The sequence below is a fragment of the Pseudophryne corroboree genome, chromosome 1 (assembly GCF_028390025.1).
Source record: "Pseudophryne corroboree isolate aPseCor3 chromosome 1, aPseCor3.hap2, whole genome shotgun sequence".
In the NCBI taxonomy this organism is placed as follows: domain Eukaryota; kingdom Metazoa; phylum Chordata; class Amphibia; order Anura; family Myobatrachidae; genus Pseudophryne; species Pseudophryne corroboree.
The window spans coordinates 221,130,204-221,146,490 of NC_086444.1; the positions used below are offsets into that span (position 1 = coordinate 221,130,204).

At 38.5% G+C, this 16,287-nt stretch overlaps 1 protein-coding gene across 4 annotated transcripts in view; it reads right to left on the reverse strand.

The window, feature by feature from the left end:
* Positions 1-995: 995 nt before the first annotated feature.
* Positions 996-16,287, reverse strand: part of EFNA5 (ephrin A5) — a 486,689-nt gene continuing 471,397 nt past the window's right edge. For 2 of the 4 annotated variants that reach the window (XM_063964086.1, XM_063964085.1), the window contains 2 exons: positions 9,107-9,163; positions 996-4,970 (listed from right to left, as the gene is read on the reverse strand). In XM_063964086.1, the coding sequence (XP_063820156.1) occupies positions 4,849-4,970; positions 9,107-9,163 (179 nt within the window). In that variant the 3' untranslated portion in view covers positions 996-4,848. The remainder of the gene's footprint in view (positions 4,971-9,106; positions 9,164-16,287) is intronic. The other 2 variants (XM_063964088.1, XM_063964087.1) reach the window with 1 other exon arrangement.

Consider the following 16,287-nt stretch of genomic DNA (forward strand, 5'->3'; position numbering starts at 1 on the left):
TAACTGTGTGGAGTTTGTGTATTCTCTCTGTGCTTTTGTGTGTTTCGTCTCAGTACTCTGTTTTCCTCCCACAATTCAAAAATATACTGGTAGGTTAATTGACTCACATCAAAAATTAAACCCAGTGTGTAAGTTTGTGTACTGTATGTATACGGGCAGATTAGATGGGCCAAGTGGTTCATATCTGCCATCAAATTATATTTTTCTATGTAACTTCATTTAATAAAGCAGCCAAGCTAATGAATTACTGTATATAGAATTAGTGCTGATCATACAATTACAGTACATGTCGTTCATATTTCACACCAAGGATCAAGCAACCACAAATTAAGAGACTCCTAACAGGATCCGTTCAGGATCCCAGATGTCGGGATACCGGTAGTCAGAATACCAATGCCGGATTCCCGACACTATTCGGAATACTGAAACCGGCATCTCGAAAAGGTTCACCATACCAACACTGGAATCCCAACAGATGAAGACACCACTGAGTTAGGAAAGGTAAGCCACCACAGGCTGTGGGAAGGGGAGGTTAGAGTTAGGCACCACCACCGAGGGTTAGGGTTAGGCTTTGGGGTGGGAGGAGGGTATGTTTAGGCTGTGGGGAGGATGGGTTAGGGGACCAATGGGGGAAGGTAACTATACTCACCTTCCTTTGTCGGGGTTACAAACATTGGGATGCCAAGATCGGTATTCTGACTACCGGCATCCCGACCGCCGGCTAATCGAACCCAACCCCTCCTAACATCTGGATATGCAACTTTGTACCAGTTTTCCTTATTCTGCTTCTCTATACAGAGGGTCTTGAAAAGCATAAAAAACAACTCTAAATGCATACACATGCAAGCGTAAGTCTGTTTTGTGCACAAGGAAGTATTTTACACAAACAAAACACACATGCTCCCAACTCTTCAATTTTAAAATAAAGACTTTTTTATGTGAACAAAGCCAAATAAAGCAGCAACAAGGGTAAATCACTTTTTTATGTAAGTTTATTTGTACGGACACGTGTATATACAAATACAGTTTATGATTATTATTTTTTTTACATTTTTGTTCAAACTCATATAATGTAAGCATTTCCAAACAGCACTCAATGAATAGTAAGTGCAAAGCAGGGCAGTACAAGCACAGGACCACACTGAGCTGGACTTTTGTACCCAGATGCACAGACAATGAGTGGTTTCAATGAGATGTCAGGAGTAAGTATGGAAAGCAGATTTTGTAGTCTAATGGGGTAACCTTCAACATGTCAGCATCTATTAAACTGTACAGACAATGGCAGTAAGTGTATCATAGAGAAATTTGTCTCCAAGAAAGTTGGGGGGTAAATGCCTGGGAAAAACTCAATGGTGCCAAAACGTAGGACAGATCTGCTCATTCACTGCTGGAAAGGAGGACACAGATAGAGCAGAATTGACAGAAAAGGGTAGAAATGAAAACGGGTGGCCACGCAGTTACATGACAAGTGAACGGAACCAAGTACAACTCCTAAGATACTGGAAACACATTTAGTATTACAGTGATAAATGGGCCATGAAGACTGTCATTCTTTCAGACAAAAATGTATTACATAAAGTATTAATGGTTCACATATATTAAAGAGGTAATTTATAGATGCTTTATTTTTTCCTAATGGAATTGTTTCATAGAGTGTGGCATGTCAATGCCACATGGTTTATAAGCATGTAGAGCAAAGAGGATATCTTCAATATCAGACCTCTTAAAAATGACCAAAAACCCCCCCAAGAAAATAGAATTCCTTATGTTTCCTTAACCCAACATGCCAAAAATACACAGGGCTCTAACATCAGACCTATAAACATTTAGTACAAAACATTGATCATTATGTGTTGCGTTGCTCTGGGTCATGACTGAGTGAGGACTTGTGAGTGATCATGTTTCACCGATGAACTTTTCTCTGTTGGTCAAGCTCCATCTGGTGACAAGCGTGTTATGTGTTTTTTTCTCTTTTGTGGTCTGAAAGTCTAATGTATTCACTTACAAAAGACATAGGAATTGAATTAATACTTTATTATCAAACACTATATACAATATACTGGATGCTAATAATAATACAGAATTTAAAGAATGTACTTTTTTTCTTAATCTTATATTCTTTGCCATCCAAGAAGGTATAGTACAAAACAATAGTCTAGTCTAACATGAAATGTTATCTTGTGTACTAAAGGATACACAGTATCCACCAAACAGATTGATGCTTAATCTTCCCCCTGCTTCAAGTTGCAAAGCCATGGCAACCAGGAATATGGGTTAAAGGGTACCCTACCTGGGCCAAAATTATATATGGGGAGAGGGAGAAAGGTGCGAGAGGAAAAGACAGAGTGTGTAAGAAAAAGAGAAGAAAGCCAAAAGAGACTTCAAGTGCAATGAGCAGCTCTAAAATTTGCCCCACCCTCCTTCAAATAATTAATATTTGAAACAATACAGAAATAGTCTTCCAGAATATCATTACTTATTGCAGTTTCATATGTGACTGTAACCAGCCTCTGTCCAACTGGATAAACTTATTTGACAACATATAATAAGTTCATTGTCTGTATTTAAAATTAAAAAAAGGAATAATGTTGTTTATTTTCTGTCAATTATCAGTTACTGTACCTGTTTATAATAAGGACATATATTTTTTGAAATGAGAAAAAAAAGAAATAATAACTGCTACTTCATGATAATAATTAATACAGTTATAATAATAGCAACATAAAACCCCAAAATGTCTAAAGCAATTTGAAGGCTGTTAAATACATTAACACCCATCACAACACAAATGTACATAAGTAGCAGTGTTACTAATATGTTATTAAATGTCATCTGTAATGCTGTTTAAAAGAACATACACACAGTATGTATTATATAATGGTTTGATGGTTTCTACCAATTTAGATGGCTGCTACATCTGCATTAATAATTGCTCGTAATAGCAACATAAAGGCTGGAACCCTAATGAAGGTAGTTTTTTTGTGCTAACACTGTAAAGTTGTGATACGACAAACTACAGTATACGAATGAATCACACTGCCGTCAAAGTAGCCTATGGCATAATATAATAATCATTTCTTAGGTTATTTCTCTGTGCTTTATTGTAGTTTATTGTATATACGATGTAAAAAATAATTGCATAATACTATTGTTCTAGATTAAAGCAACCCAGGCCAACACATGGATTTTTTTTTAAAAGGCTCTTGTTGCACCTCCCATTGCATTCTGATCTCTAGGAAATACATGACTTAGTTAGAAAATGCTGTTGAATAACTATGACCATTTATATATGTATGCATGTATTGATTTTTTTTTTACAAATATATTAAAAGTATTATTGTACTTGTTTTTTTTTAAAGTTTTATATTAAACATAATCACAGTTTGTTAAAGGCTTTTTTACGTAAAGTACTTTTGGTGAATATGAAGTGTCTGAGTCATGTCCTTTGCTATACATCAATAATAATTAAACAAAAAAAAAACTCAAGGCACCCTGAAAAGTTATTAAGCGTCCATATTTGAATGTTCTTACAAGACAATAGGTAGCTGTCCATTTACATAACCATGGTTTGATGCACACTGTTGTAATCAAGTTTATCAACATTAATTTATGCAAAAAAGCATGTGGTCAACTTCAGCATAAATGTTCCTCAGTAATGCATATACCAGTTGTTTGAAATGATTTCCTTAAAATCTTTGGGAGCCAATTTACTGTAGTTTACCACTTCCATCTAAAGGAATTGCAAGTGCTCTTCCATATATACTGTTGGTTCACAGCAAAGCAATCCATTGCACTCGCTACTCCGCTCAAAGGCGTCAAACGAGGAAACAGAAGCTTGCCTCTGTTTCTTTCAATGAAATATTCATTTTCTTTTAGAGATGTTTATTCACCATGCATGTCACTCTGCAAAATGGTGTCAAGTGTTTGTTTAATAACGGTATAGTAAAGTTAATGTAAAAAATAAAAAATAAACTTCAGTAATATGAAACACTTCCTGCTGACACACATACAGTATTATCAGACTGTGGACATAGGAAGTACCTTATGGCTGCCTCCAAAGACAGTTAACCTTTGGGCATGGTCACTTTATATACAAAATGCATGTGAATTGTAGAACAGCAAAATCAAAAAATGTAGCACCTTGGCAATCTAGTTATGGTATTATCTGCCTATGTTTTTTTTTTTAAATAGTAGAATTCTCTGCACTCTAAGTGACATAAAATATATTAAAAACAACAATAATAATCATATAAAAAAAAATATCCCCAATCCCTTAGTGCAGTTAAGAGTGCTTAGGAGATTTGTTGAATATTGTCTTCTCAGATAAACATTTCCTCAGAAACCTTCTGAAATTTCAGGATGTCTCCACTCATGTTCTTATGCATATTCTGCCACACCTGTGAACAATTCTCTTAGGCGATCAACACAGCAGAAATTCCTTCTAGATTTTGATTCCTTTAATGAAATATCCATTTATAGTGGTTCTTTTCACTTTCACCATTCACGCAGACAAGAATGTGTACCAAAATAAGGGACGTCCTAAAACTGAATGCAAGGGAAACTTTAATTCACTAGTGTTACTATTAAAATTTGGCATTTTGATTAGGCTTTTTTTCTGTTTTTTATGTTCTGGGAAAAAAAAGTCTTTAATTCTAGCATATGTGAAGTAAATAGTCTCCTGGAGCTCATGTTCGCTTGATAGTGGGAAAAAAAACATAAAAATAAAGCAAAAATAAAAAACAAAATTCAGGGAAAAAAAAGTTTTTTTCTTGTGTGAAGCAGTTAGGTGGATCTGTGATGTTCCAAGACCCTAGTTTTTTCTGCAGCTGGTCTGTGAAGTTTACTGTGCTATAACGTCAAAAGTATCGTCAGGAGAAACAGTAGAGTTGTCAAGAGCCAGTTTGGTATCCTTGGTGTGGGTGCTGTATTTTCTCCACGGGATGGCTCAGCTGATTCATGAACGGTGTCATCTGTTCAAATACAAAGCATACAATTAATTTAAACCCATGGTCATCAAGTTCTAATGTGAAATAACATTTTAAGCATATAGTATGTCTTTTTATTTAGTTTGAATTTGGTTTACAGTTACTACTAATAGTGATACTAATAAATACTGTCAATATTATCTTACTACTTTATGCACAAAAGATTTCAGTGCCACATAACATTTTTTATAAACTTCATGCAACTTTATATATTATTTATTAAAGTAGTAAATATATTAATAAATTACCACTGAATTACTGAATTACTTATTTAAAGTTGGTTTCCGACTACCACATTACACTTTTATACATTAAAAACATAGCGGGGTTTAGCATGCAAACATATACAAATGGAATTTTCTATAAAATTCTCTGACACTTCAATGAGGTTGGCTTATGCTTAGCAGAAAATTCCTATACTGCACTGAGGAGCCTCAAACTTGGAATTTGTCCTTCTGTAGGTTTGATTCTGACTGAACTCTGGTTTGCGTCAAGCTCAGAGAACCCAGATCGCGTAGCACTGAAATGGTATTCTCAGAAATGACAGCTCTTGTAACAAAGCTTGTTTTAATTTGGGGAACATGTGTATAAACATTATAGTTACTGTTTAATAATGTGCAAAATGCATGTATAAATTTCAGGTCACATAACCAGAAGTTATTTAATTATAATAACAGTTTTTAACTAATATGAACACCTAGATATTTTTTATTTTGTAAATCCCTATACTGTGTGTGTGTGTGTGTGTGTGTGTGTGTGTGTGTGTGTGTGTGTGTGTGTGTGTATATATATATATACATATATATATACCGTATATACTCGAGTATAAGTCAACCCGAATATAAGCCGAGGCACCTAATGCTACCACAAAAACCTGTGAAAACTTATTGACTCGAGTATAAGCCTAGGGTGGGAAATGCAGCTTTAGCCGTACACAGCCCTCAGTGCCAGATATGCCCTCATACTGCCAGATATGCCCCCACAGTGCCAGATATGCCCTCATACTGCCAGATATGCCCCACAGTGCCTGATGTGCCAGATATGCCCTCATGCTGCCAAATATGCCCCACAGTGCCAGATATGCCCTCATGCTGCCAAATAAGCCCCACAGTGCCAGATGTGCCAGATATGCCCTCATGCTGCCAGATATGCCCTCATGCTGCCAGATATGCCCCTCATGCTGCCACACATGCCCCACAGTGCCAGATGTGCCAGATATGCCCTCATGCTGCCAGATATGCCCTCATGCTGCCAGATATGCCCCTCATGCTGCCACATATGCCCCACAGTGCCAGATATGCCCTCATGCTGCCAGATATGCCCTCATGCTGCCAGATATGCCCCTCATGCTGCCACATATGCCCCTCCTGTTGCCACATATGCCCCTCATCCTGCCACATATGCCCCTCATGCTGCCACATGTGACCCCTCCCCAAGTGCCAAATATGCTCCCCCAGTGCCTGTTACTTACCCCTCCGTCGATCCAGCACTGTCTTCTGAAGGAGGGACACGGAGCGCACAGCGCGCGCCTCTCCTGTGTCCCTCCTGCATCTCCGGCGGCCGCGGCGGGTCTATTAAAGGAAGTGCCGGTTCGTGATCAGAGGTCATGAACGGGTACTTTCTTTAATAGACCCGCCGCTGCCGCCGGAGATGCAGGAGGGACACAGGAGAGGCGCGCGCTGTGCGCTCAGTGTCCCTCCTTCACACTGCTCTGCCTGTCACACTGCACTGCCACTGACTCGAGTATAAGCCGAGGTGGCTTTTTTAGCACAAAAGAAAGTGCTGAAAAAGTTGGCTTATACTTGAGTATATACGGTATGTATGTATATATATATATATATATATAAACTAGGGCTAATAGGATACCCCCATATTGTCATAATTCTTTGCATTTGTAACTTGACATTAACATACAGTAAGGAAATTCTAGTTATGTGAATTATAATTTATGTATGTGTTTTGCTCATTATTAAACAGTAATTATAATGTTAATACACATTTTTGCCAAATTCAACACCACCACCACCACCACCACCACCACCACCACCACCTCAGAGCAGTTGTGTTTCATTAGCATCATGTTATTAATGTATTACACTATAAAAGTAAATAACATTGATGGATGGATCCAAATAGTTGGCAAAATAAATACTCATCTTAATTCATAATTCTATAAATAATTTATTTATTCTTTAGTCAGAAAAAATAACACACAAATTTCCTAAAAATTATTTACATAACTAAATATATATATGAAATTATCTGTTGAGCTGCATCTCCTAAGTATTATTGGAAAGCACAGCACAACATAAACTTTGAGAAATCATAAATATATATTCTATAACTAATATCTATATATTATCATACATTTGAATTAATCTCCCATACTACTATGGATTTACTGTAAAAAAAAAATAAAAAAAAATAAAAAAATACTAAGGCCAGTATTGAATTAGCTGCGGTAGTGTACTGCAGCTAATTGATTCAATTGTGGTTAGACATTTAGTACTGATACCTGGCATTTATCGGAGATTATGCTTGAGGTGCCTCAGGCACCTGAAGCATAATCCCCTATAAACAGCCCTTGGAGCCACGATAACACATGTATCTGCACATTTATCCCAGATCCCATGTGTTATCGCATCATAACAGGACATTTTTCTCCCCCTAAAAATGGGCTTTAATTGAATAACCTGAGAATGACAATTGTTTAAAAATCTTGCTATCAGACCGTTTTTTTGTTAAAAAAATTAACAGGACTAATTGAATATCGGCCTAACTATAAAATCAGCAATAATACTGTATAGCAGCATAAGGTTACTAAATAAACTTAATAATTGGGGGCACTTATTAGAAATGCATTTTAGACATCCCATTGACTACTCTCTCTTTATACTGTCAGTTTACAACACAGGCATCATGGTGAGTGGTGTGGTGTTATAAGAAGTGATATGAGTTAGTATGATATGATATGGAAGTAATACATTAGTATGCATTTTTCATAAGTGAAAATACCTGGTGGTAAGCAAGAGTGGTGTTGTAAAAAAAGTGCAGTATAAAGAGGGAGCACTAAAATTGCATTAAAGAACAGCAGACCTGCTATTTTTCCATCTAAGGTAATAATTATATGAGCAATGTCATTAATTAAACAATGTCATATAAATTAATTTGATTTTTGTTCTATGTAAACTTTATGTAAAGTGTTAATCACAGTTATCTTTTGATATGTGCCCCCAATTAGTCAGATTATCTGGTAAATTTATTCTAAAATAATCATTGTTCATACATAATTTTCCTTTATAATAAAAACATCATTGTATAAGACAAGTGCAAATAATTTAAAAATATTAAAGAGCAAATTCTTCCACCATGCTTCTTATTTGCAATTTCTTACAAACAAAATGCATTAAACATCTTGCCCCAGCTAATTGCCCATACAGCAGCCTCCTTTAAATTATATTTGGGCAGCTAATCTTGGAGACTTTTCGAAATGCGCAAAGCTTGTACTGGTTTCCAGGATACTGCTGAATGAATGATATGCAGAATACTGTCTCAATGGAGTAGTTCATTGAGTCAGCAATGCCTCACCAATCCGAGCAAGTCTGCACATTTTCAAAGTTCTCCAGGTATACCTGCCTGAAAAGTAGATCAAATGGGACTTTGGTGGGGTAATTAAATGCTTTTAATTGCAGCTACTGTAGAATAGATATTGGGGAAAGTGAAGTATTTTAAAGAAAACAATTTGACAAGTAATACTATAAAATATAAATGTAATATGGTAGCTGCTTTGATATTGCATGAATTTTGTCATTAGCAATTATGGATAGAACATATTTGAGTTTATCAGTGGTTTGGCAGGGTGGAAGACAATGTTACATTTTATTCAAATTGTTATAATTTAATTGAATTGTATAAATAAACCATTTTATCAATATCTTTGTTCATTTCCTATTCCTTCCCCAAGTTATTTGTGTTTCACAATGTTTTAGAAAATTTTAGTAGACCAAGTTACAGAAAGACAGGCGGAATGGTGGAAGAAGCAGCCAAACATAGAACTCCATGGTAACCCAACTTCCTCCCCGATTCTAGCCCCACAAAATGCAAAGATTCATCTCACTGACTGGGTTCTGGGCTGGTCAGATTGTCGGGGTAACTTGGTGCTTCACTGAAATCGAAGCCTGCAGGGAAAAGAGAGGAGTACCACTTGGAAGGAAGTATGCTGCAGTTGAATACTATTAGGTTGTCCTATGTGTTTGTGTATGAAAAGATCTGTGTCTATGTGACAAAAGGGTGTTGCAAAGTTGTGTTGATGGTGAATGTGATGGTATCAGACAGCTGAAGATCTTAAGGTTGTAATATTATTGAGTGATAAGTTTTATCTTTATGGACACACCTTTTCAATTGCTTCACAGTATATTACAGATAATTTATTAACTTGTGTGGTCCACCTTAATTTAGTTTCATTTGTGACCAGGCATCTTGTAAAGTACATAATCTTTACATTAATTGGAATTCAGAAATAAATTATATTCAATAAGTTGAAGGATATGGTGATATTATGTATAGATAGTATGTGGGCAGTTAGGAACTGCTGCATTATCTGTAGTGTTGTGTACAAATGGATCATGTCTAACATTTATAAATGTTTATGCTCATTCAATCTGTAATCAGCCTTTGAGGACTCATTGTGTGTTTATGCCAGAATTTGATGACGTTATAAACACAACATAACACTTTGAGTATTGGAGATAACTGCATCAATGCTCTTTAGGAATAATGAATTGTCTGAGTGCAGTCAGGGAGGAATGGAATACTGTAAACCATCACAATGACAGATGGAGAAATACTGGGTAGCTATTTTGATGACAGAAATTTGGGTGCCTTGATAAAAATGGATGGAAGCTAACATCACAAGATTTTACTGACAATAAAAATGAATAGACAATGACGTTAAAATAACGCATGACAAATTCAGTATACTGGTCATCTGAGAGTTTATTAAAATAATAAAAAATGCCTTCTGTAGAGACTGAAATAATATATCCAATTGAATACCAGGGCTATTTATCCTATGGCTAAGGGCTCAATAATTGAGTTGCAATGCTCTTCAGAATGGGCCATCGTAAACCTTTTTTTGAAAACTGATTGTTTTACAAAATATTTTAATAATTATGTATGTTTTAATTAGCCCCTAGATTTCTTACCTACCTATCACCTGTTTATTATCAATGACTTAATGAGGTGGCACAGATATTTTAGACAATAAGCACAGTTATGGCTAACCTTTTGCAACCCTACTGAAATGCAGCTGAGTGGATGAGAATAGTCAAGTGCCTCTCATGCAGCCAGAAGGTCACTCAGTCCCACTCTTTTTAAAGTTAACAATAATGTGATAAAAGATAACATTTTGTGTTAAATACAAAATAGACCATTTAATCACAAAACTGAATAGCAAACACACTATAAAGTAAATCTAATAGTGTTCAGTAGTCCCGCTACAGACCATGCTAATGTCTAAGTAAGTCCATATTAAAACATGCATATCCTAATGAATGTTTAACATTGGGGTCATTTATGAAGTAAAAAAAGAGCAAAGTACAACAAAAAGTTCTGCTTTTTCACTATTGTAACATTTTAAGACTGTTTATGAGCTTCACTCCTAGCTTTATAATGTTACCAAAATAGAAATTATACAATTTATGCTATGAAAAGAGGCATAGTACCAACTGTGCATCTCACGCACAAATCCCATATTTCTTCTGTGCCACTCCCCTTCACTGGAATGCACTTCACTGCTCCATCAGACTATTTACTGGCCTTGTATAGCTTCTAACTTAAAACCCACCTGTTCATCACTGTATATCCATCCAGCTCATAACCAATTCATACAGTGGCTCGCCTCACCCTCCTGCCCCAGCCATCTCAATCTCACTACCTTCCCCAGTCATCACTATCTCTCTACCTTCCTGCCATCAGGTCCCCATTGATGTGTTCATGCCTTAAGTCTTCTGTCTGTCTCCCCTCCCCTTAGATTGTAAACTCCTGGGAACAGATTGTAAACTCCTCATCACTCCTATTCTCTCAGCCCTCTTCTCCTGCACTTCAAGTATAGCTTTCTCCCACACACTGGCCATCTTCTGCAGTTCCTAATTCCTAGTGTTGCCATCACTATTGATGACATGTCCCTACCTTAGCAGCTTACCTGCTTATAAGTTGTATTGTGTACTGAGATCTGTGGTGCTAATTGTTTTTTATGTCTGGTTTATGTTTTGGCTACTGTAATGCTTTATTTTATCATGTTCTGTCTTACTGTTTACCTTTGTATGGTGCTGTGGACCACTTGTGGCACCATGTAAATAAAGTGTAATAATATTAATAACATCACTGATATTAGCTAAGATAAAATCTTTAGTCTGTAAATGCGGAACATCAGAGCCGGCCCTAGGCATAGGCAAACTACGCAAATGCCTATGGCATATAGTAGGCCTAGGGCCACAAGTAGGTTCTGCTGATTAAAATGATATGCGGCATGCCTATATTCTGTGTGTGACTGTGGCTGTATCTGCATACGAAATGCTACGTTACAGTGTATTCCTGGAAATCACTGTAACATAGCATTTTGTATGCAGATACAGTCACAGTCGCCCATGGAATATAGGCATGCCGCATATCATGTGAGTGCTGTGTGCAGGAGGGTTGGTTGTGCAGTAGTGTATTGCATATGTATAAGGGGCATAATGTGTGTCATGTGTATAAATGCATGAATACCATGGAGCATATGTGAAAGTGACATTATGTGTGTCATTATGTCTATAAGGACATTAATAATGTCTGGCAGTGGCGTCACAAGGCGGGTGCGGGGGGTGCGGCCCGCACCCGGGTGTGACACCTGGAGGGGGTGACACCAAATGTCAGCTCCTCCGCAGTGACAGGAGCCAGGTGCTGCAGTGTGATATTCCGTTACAGCACCCGGCTCCTGTCATAGCAGAGGAGCCGACAGCACACTGAGACCGTCTCTGGGGGAAGCCCAGCATCTCCGGAGATGCTGGGCACGCCCCCAGAGTGACGATCCCGGTATCCCCGCGAAGCCACGCCCCCTAGCTGTAAGGCCACGCCCTTTTTTTTGCCGCGATCGCGGCAGTACATCAGGGGTGCGCACCGGGTGTCACCACACCTGGTGACGCCTCTGATGTCTGGCATATGTGTAAGGGACATTATGTGTGAAAGGGCATTAATAAAGGTTGGCATAATGTGTAAGGCGCATTATATTTATAAGGACATCAATAATGTGTGTCATATGTATAAGGGGCATTACTTTGTGGTATTATGTGTATAAATCCATTTCTAATGTGTGGTATTATGTGTATAAGGTGCTCTACTGTGTGGCATAACGTATAGACAGGGCACTACTGTGTGGTCTATTGTGAATAAAGAGCAATATGGTGTGGTGTAAGGAGAATAAGTAGCAATTCAGTGTGATGCAATGTAAATAAGGGGCACTAATGTGAGGAGTAACATTTAAAAGATAAAGTGGTACTACTGTGTGATGCAACGTGAATTAGGGACACTATTGCATGATAAAATGTGAATAAAGTTTCACTACTGTGTGGCTTAATTTGAATTGGGGGTACTATTGTGTGGCCATGCCCCTTCCCAGCAGGAACACACCCCTTTTTGGGCTGTGCACTGAATGTGTGCACTGTTCCTATTTAAAATATAGGGAGTAGGAACACCAAAATAAGGACTGCTATGGGTGCGGGCTGATGGTGCTGGGAAAGCGGTGCAGGGTCAGAGGCTGAACTAGTGGTGGTGCTGGGGGCACCAGCCAATATCTTGCCTAGGGCATCAAATTGTTTAGGGCTGGCTCTGCGGAACATAAAACAGCATTTTATTCCCCAGATGTTCTTATACCCATACCTGTCTTTGTGTACTCAACCTTGGACTACTGTATTGCAATTTACCTGGGTCCCCCAAGTGCAAAAGACACAAAATGCAGCATCCTGGCTAATAACTAACCAGCACCATTACTGCCACGTAATGCCTGGTTCTCTAAAGCCTGGTTGGCTTACTGACATTCAGGGTGAGATTCAAATGATATATCACACCCAATTTCCTTTCTAAAATGATCTCATTTATCGCGCATATTGCGCCCATAGTAATCAGGTTTAGCTGTGTAAAGGATTGGGTGCCTCGTACTCCGGGCGTAACGAGCTGAAATAATGATACAACATCCCTGAGGGCAGAAACAGAATGGGTGTGTAAAGGGGTGAAAAGAATTTAATCCCACCCTCAAAGTCCTATATCGTTGAAGCATTTATGATTCCATATACTGCCTCTTGCACACTAATATGCCAATGAGGGACTCCTAACAGTACCCAGAATCTCTCTTACTTCTTTTGGGACCCAAGCTTTTAGCATTGTGGCTCAAACTCATTGCCTGGCACACTTCAAGTGTCCTTGAGAAATCTTTGTAGCTGCTGGATCAAAATGTTCCTGTTTTTGTAGCATTTCATTATTTCTCCTCTATTTTTAATGACACCCAATGCTCAGCACTCTTTCTTCTATTCTGTTAATTTTTTGTATGTTTATTTTGCATTCTAATTTGATTCAGAAAAGTATAACTGCTTTAACGAGGAAATAATTATTATTATTATTATCATAATCCTCATCATCATATATGCAGATGAAGAAAATGTGATGGATTTCTTAATTTTGGGTGGTTATCAGAATGTTATTCTACTGGGCAAAGTTGTTTAATTTAAAACAATCTCGAAATAGTAGTAATCAGATATTTAGTGTTCCCTTTGCTCGTCCTAGTTGCACATAATCAGTCGCGCCGAGAGGAGGGGGGTGGATACTAATTGTTGCCATTTTACAGGCTATGTATAAAAAATGACAGTTATGGGCTGATTGGTTGGTACTTTATCTCTCTCCAAGCTTTAATAAATCTCACACATTACTGAACAACTGATTTTTGGCTGCTCATTCTGATAATTTCAGAGTGTGTATGCAGCACCCAAGGGCAAATGTCATTCCAAAAGCAGTTGGTTTTGATAATTGGATCTGACCTACACCATTTGTTGACAACAATGGGGGCCATTCCGAGTTGATCGCTAGCTGCTGTTGTTCGCAGTGCAGCGATCAGGCTAAAAATCAGCATTTTTATGTATGCACCGCATTGCGCACGCGCGACATACGGGTACAAAGACTTTTGTGGTTTTGCACAGGTTTCAGTGAAGCTTTAAGTCGCACGGCACAATGCAAGAAGATTGACAGGAAGGGGGCGTTTCTGGGTGGCAACTGACCGTTTTCAGGGAGTGTTTGGAAAAACGCAGGCGTGTCGGGGAAAATGCAGGCGTGGCTGGGCAAACGCAGGGCGGGTGTGTCACGTCAAAAGCCAAACCTCCAACGATAGAATCAACGCACATGGAGAGTAAGTCCAGGGCTGTTCTTGTTTTGCACAAAATGTTTTTGCAGTCTCTCTGCTGCACAGGCGTTCGCACTTCTGCAAAGCGAAAATACACTCCCCGGTGGGCAGCGACTATGCATTTGCACGGCTTCTAAAAACTGCTAGCGAGTGATCAACTCGGAATGACCCCCAATGAGCCTATATTGTGCACAAATTTAAGTCAGTACGCACTGCCAGTCATTCAACGTTACTTTCATTTAAAAACTTTGTGAAGAGCTTAAGGTCAGTTAATCACATTTAGATCTGAGACATAAATCGTTAGTGTGTACACTAGTAATTGCATGTTCTCATGATTATTTCATCACTGAGAAAACCATAAGTTGGTTGGCTTGTGAGTGAAATCAGTCACATGTGTACAATGCACTCTGAATCAGGCCTGATGTGCCTAAGCCACTGTAAGGAGCTAAAGTCATATGAAACACAAGATAGTAACATCCCAGCGGACTCCTCTCAGTAATTTGTACATGGAAAAGGAGCTTCATGAACTGAGGGAAGGTCTAAATTCCAAGTACAATATACTGTCCAGTACTAAGATCTGCTATTTAGCTGTTTTCTTGTTTCATGCTTGCCACTCCACCCTCCCCTCCCACTTGAAGTCATGCACTGCAAGTCATAAATCACTAGAAAGACCATGTACTGTAAATCCTGATTTTATTGGGGCTTTTTGTGTAAACCCAGTTGTGACACACCAAAACAATACTAATAAATTAGTGCGTAAATGATAACTAACATATCATGTTTTTTATTCAGCAGTATTATTTTTAACACACATTCAGCAACTGGAAGATACTGCATTAAGATTTAATCAGTGCAATAAACACATTAAGAAATGAGTCTGATGAAAAAAAACCTTTCATTTTGTTACCCATTCTGAGTTGGTCAGAGCTGCAAGATTTGGCCATTTCTATATGGGTAACAAATGCTCCTCCCTCCCCAAGCAAGTAAGCGGGGCAGATGCTCCAGAAATACAGCAGGAGGCGTGGCTTCACAGTGAGTAAAAGCAGTAAAGTGTAGGTAAGCAGTACCATAGTCACTTGGTGCATGGGTATTGCAAACTAAAAAAGACATATCATTTTTTTAAGGTCCACACCAAAAAAAGTTATGTCAGCAGTCTTCCTCTTTTCAAACAGAGAAGAAAACACGCTTTATTTTTAAAAATCGAGTGTTAATTGGTATCACTTGTGTTCAGCGAATGAGATGCAGCCACAACTTGCACCAGGGTTTGACTTCCCTGTCCTTAAGTCCAAACAGGTATATTCACTATTTTTCAACAGTCATTTTTATAGCAATTCATGCAGGGCTGTCAGCAGGGGGGGGTCAAAGGGGAGACCTGTACCGGGCCCCAAGGATCAGATGGGCCCAAAGGATATGCCATTTAGTGCCCATCAGGGATGTAAGCCATCTTGTCCAAATAGGGCAGCGAGCTGTTGACGGTGTGGGCACAGCCTCAGAGTTACCAGGAGCCTCTCATACACAGTGTGCGTTTGCTCTTCTGGGTCCAGCTCTGTTGCAGGAAGTTACAGGATGTGGCTGCATGGTACCTGTTGTGTGTAGTTTGGGTTTGGATTCTGGGGAGTGCAGCACAGGTGAGTCTGTCCCCAGGATAAAGGTGGCTTGGTGAGGGGATACAGGGCTTTGGGATGATATGGGGGAGCTGGGAATGCAGCATGGAGTCATTGGGAAGAGACAGACTGTGGGGTGTATGGGATGAAGGAGAGAGAGAGACAGAGACTGTGGTGTGTTTAGGGGAGGAGGGAGAGATATACATATTGATATATGTGTATAAATATATTTTTATTTATTAAGTTTCTAATATAGTGCAGCAAATTCCCT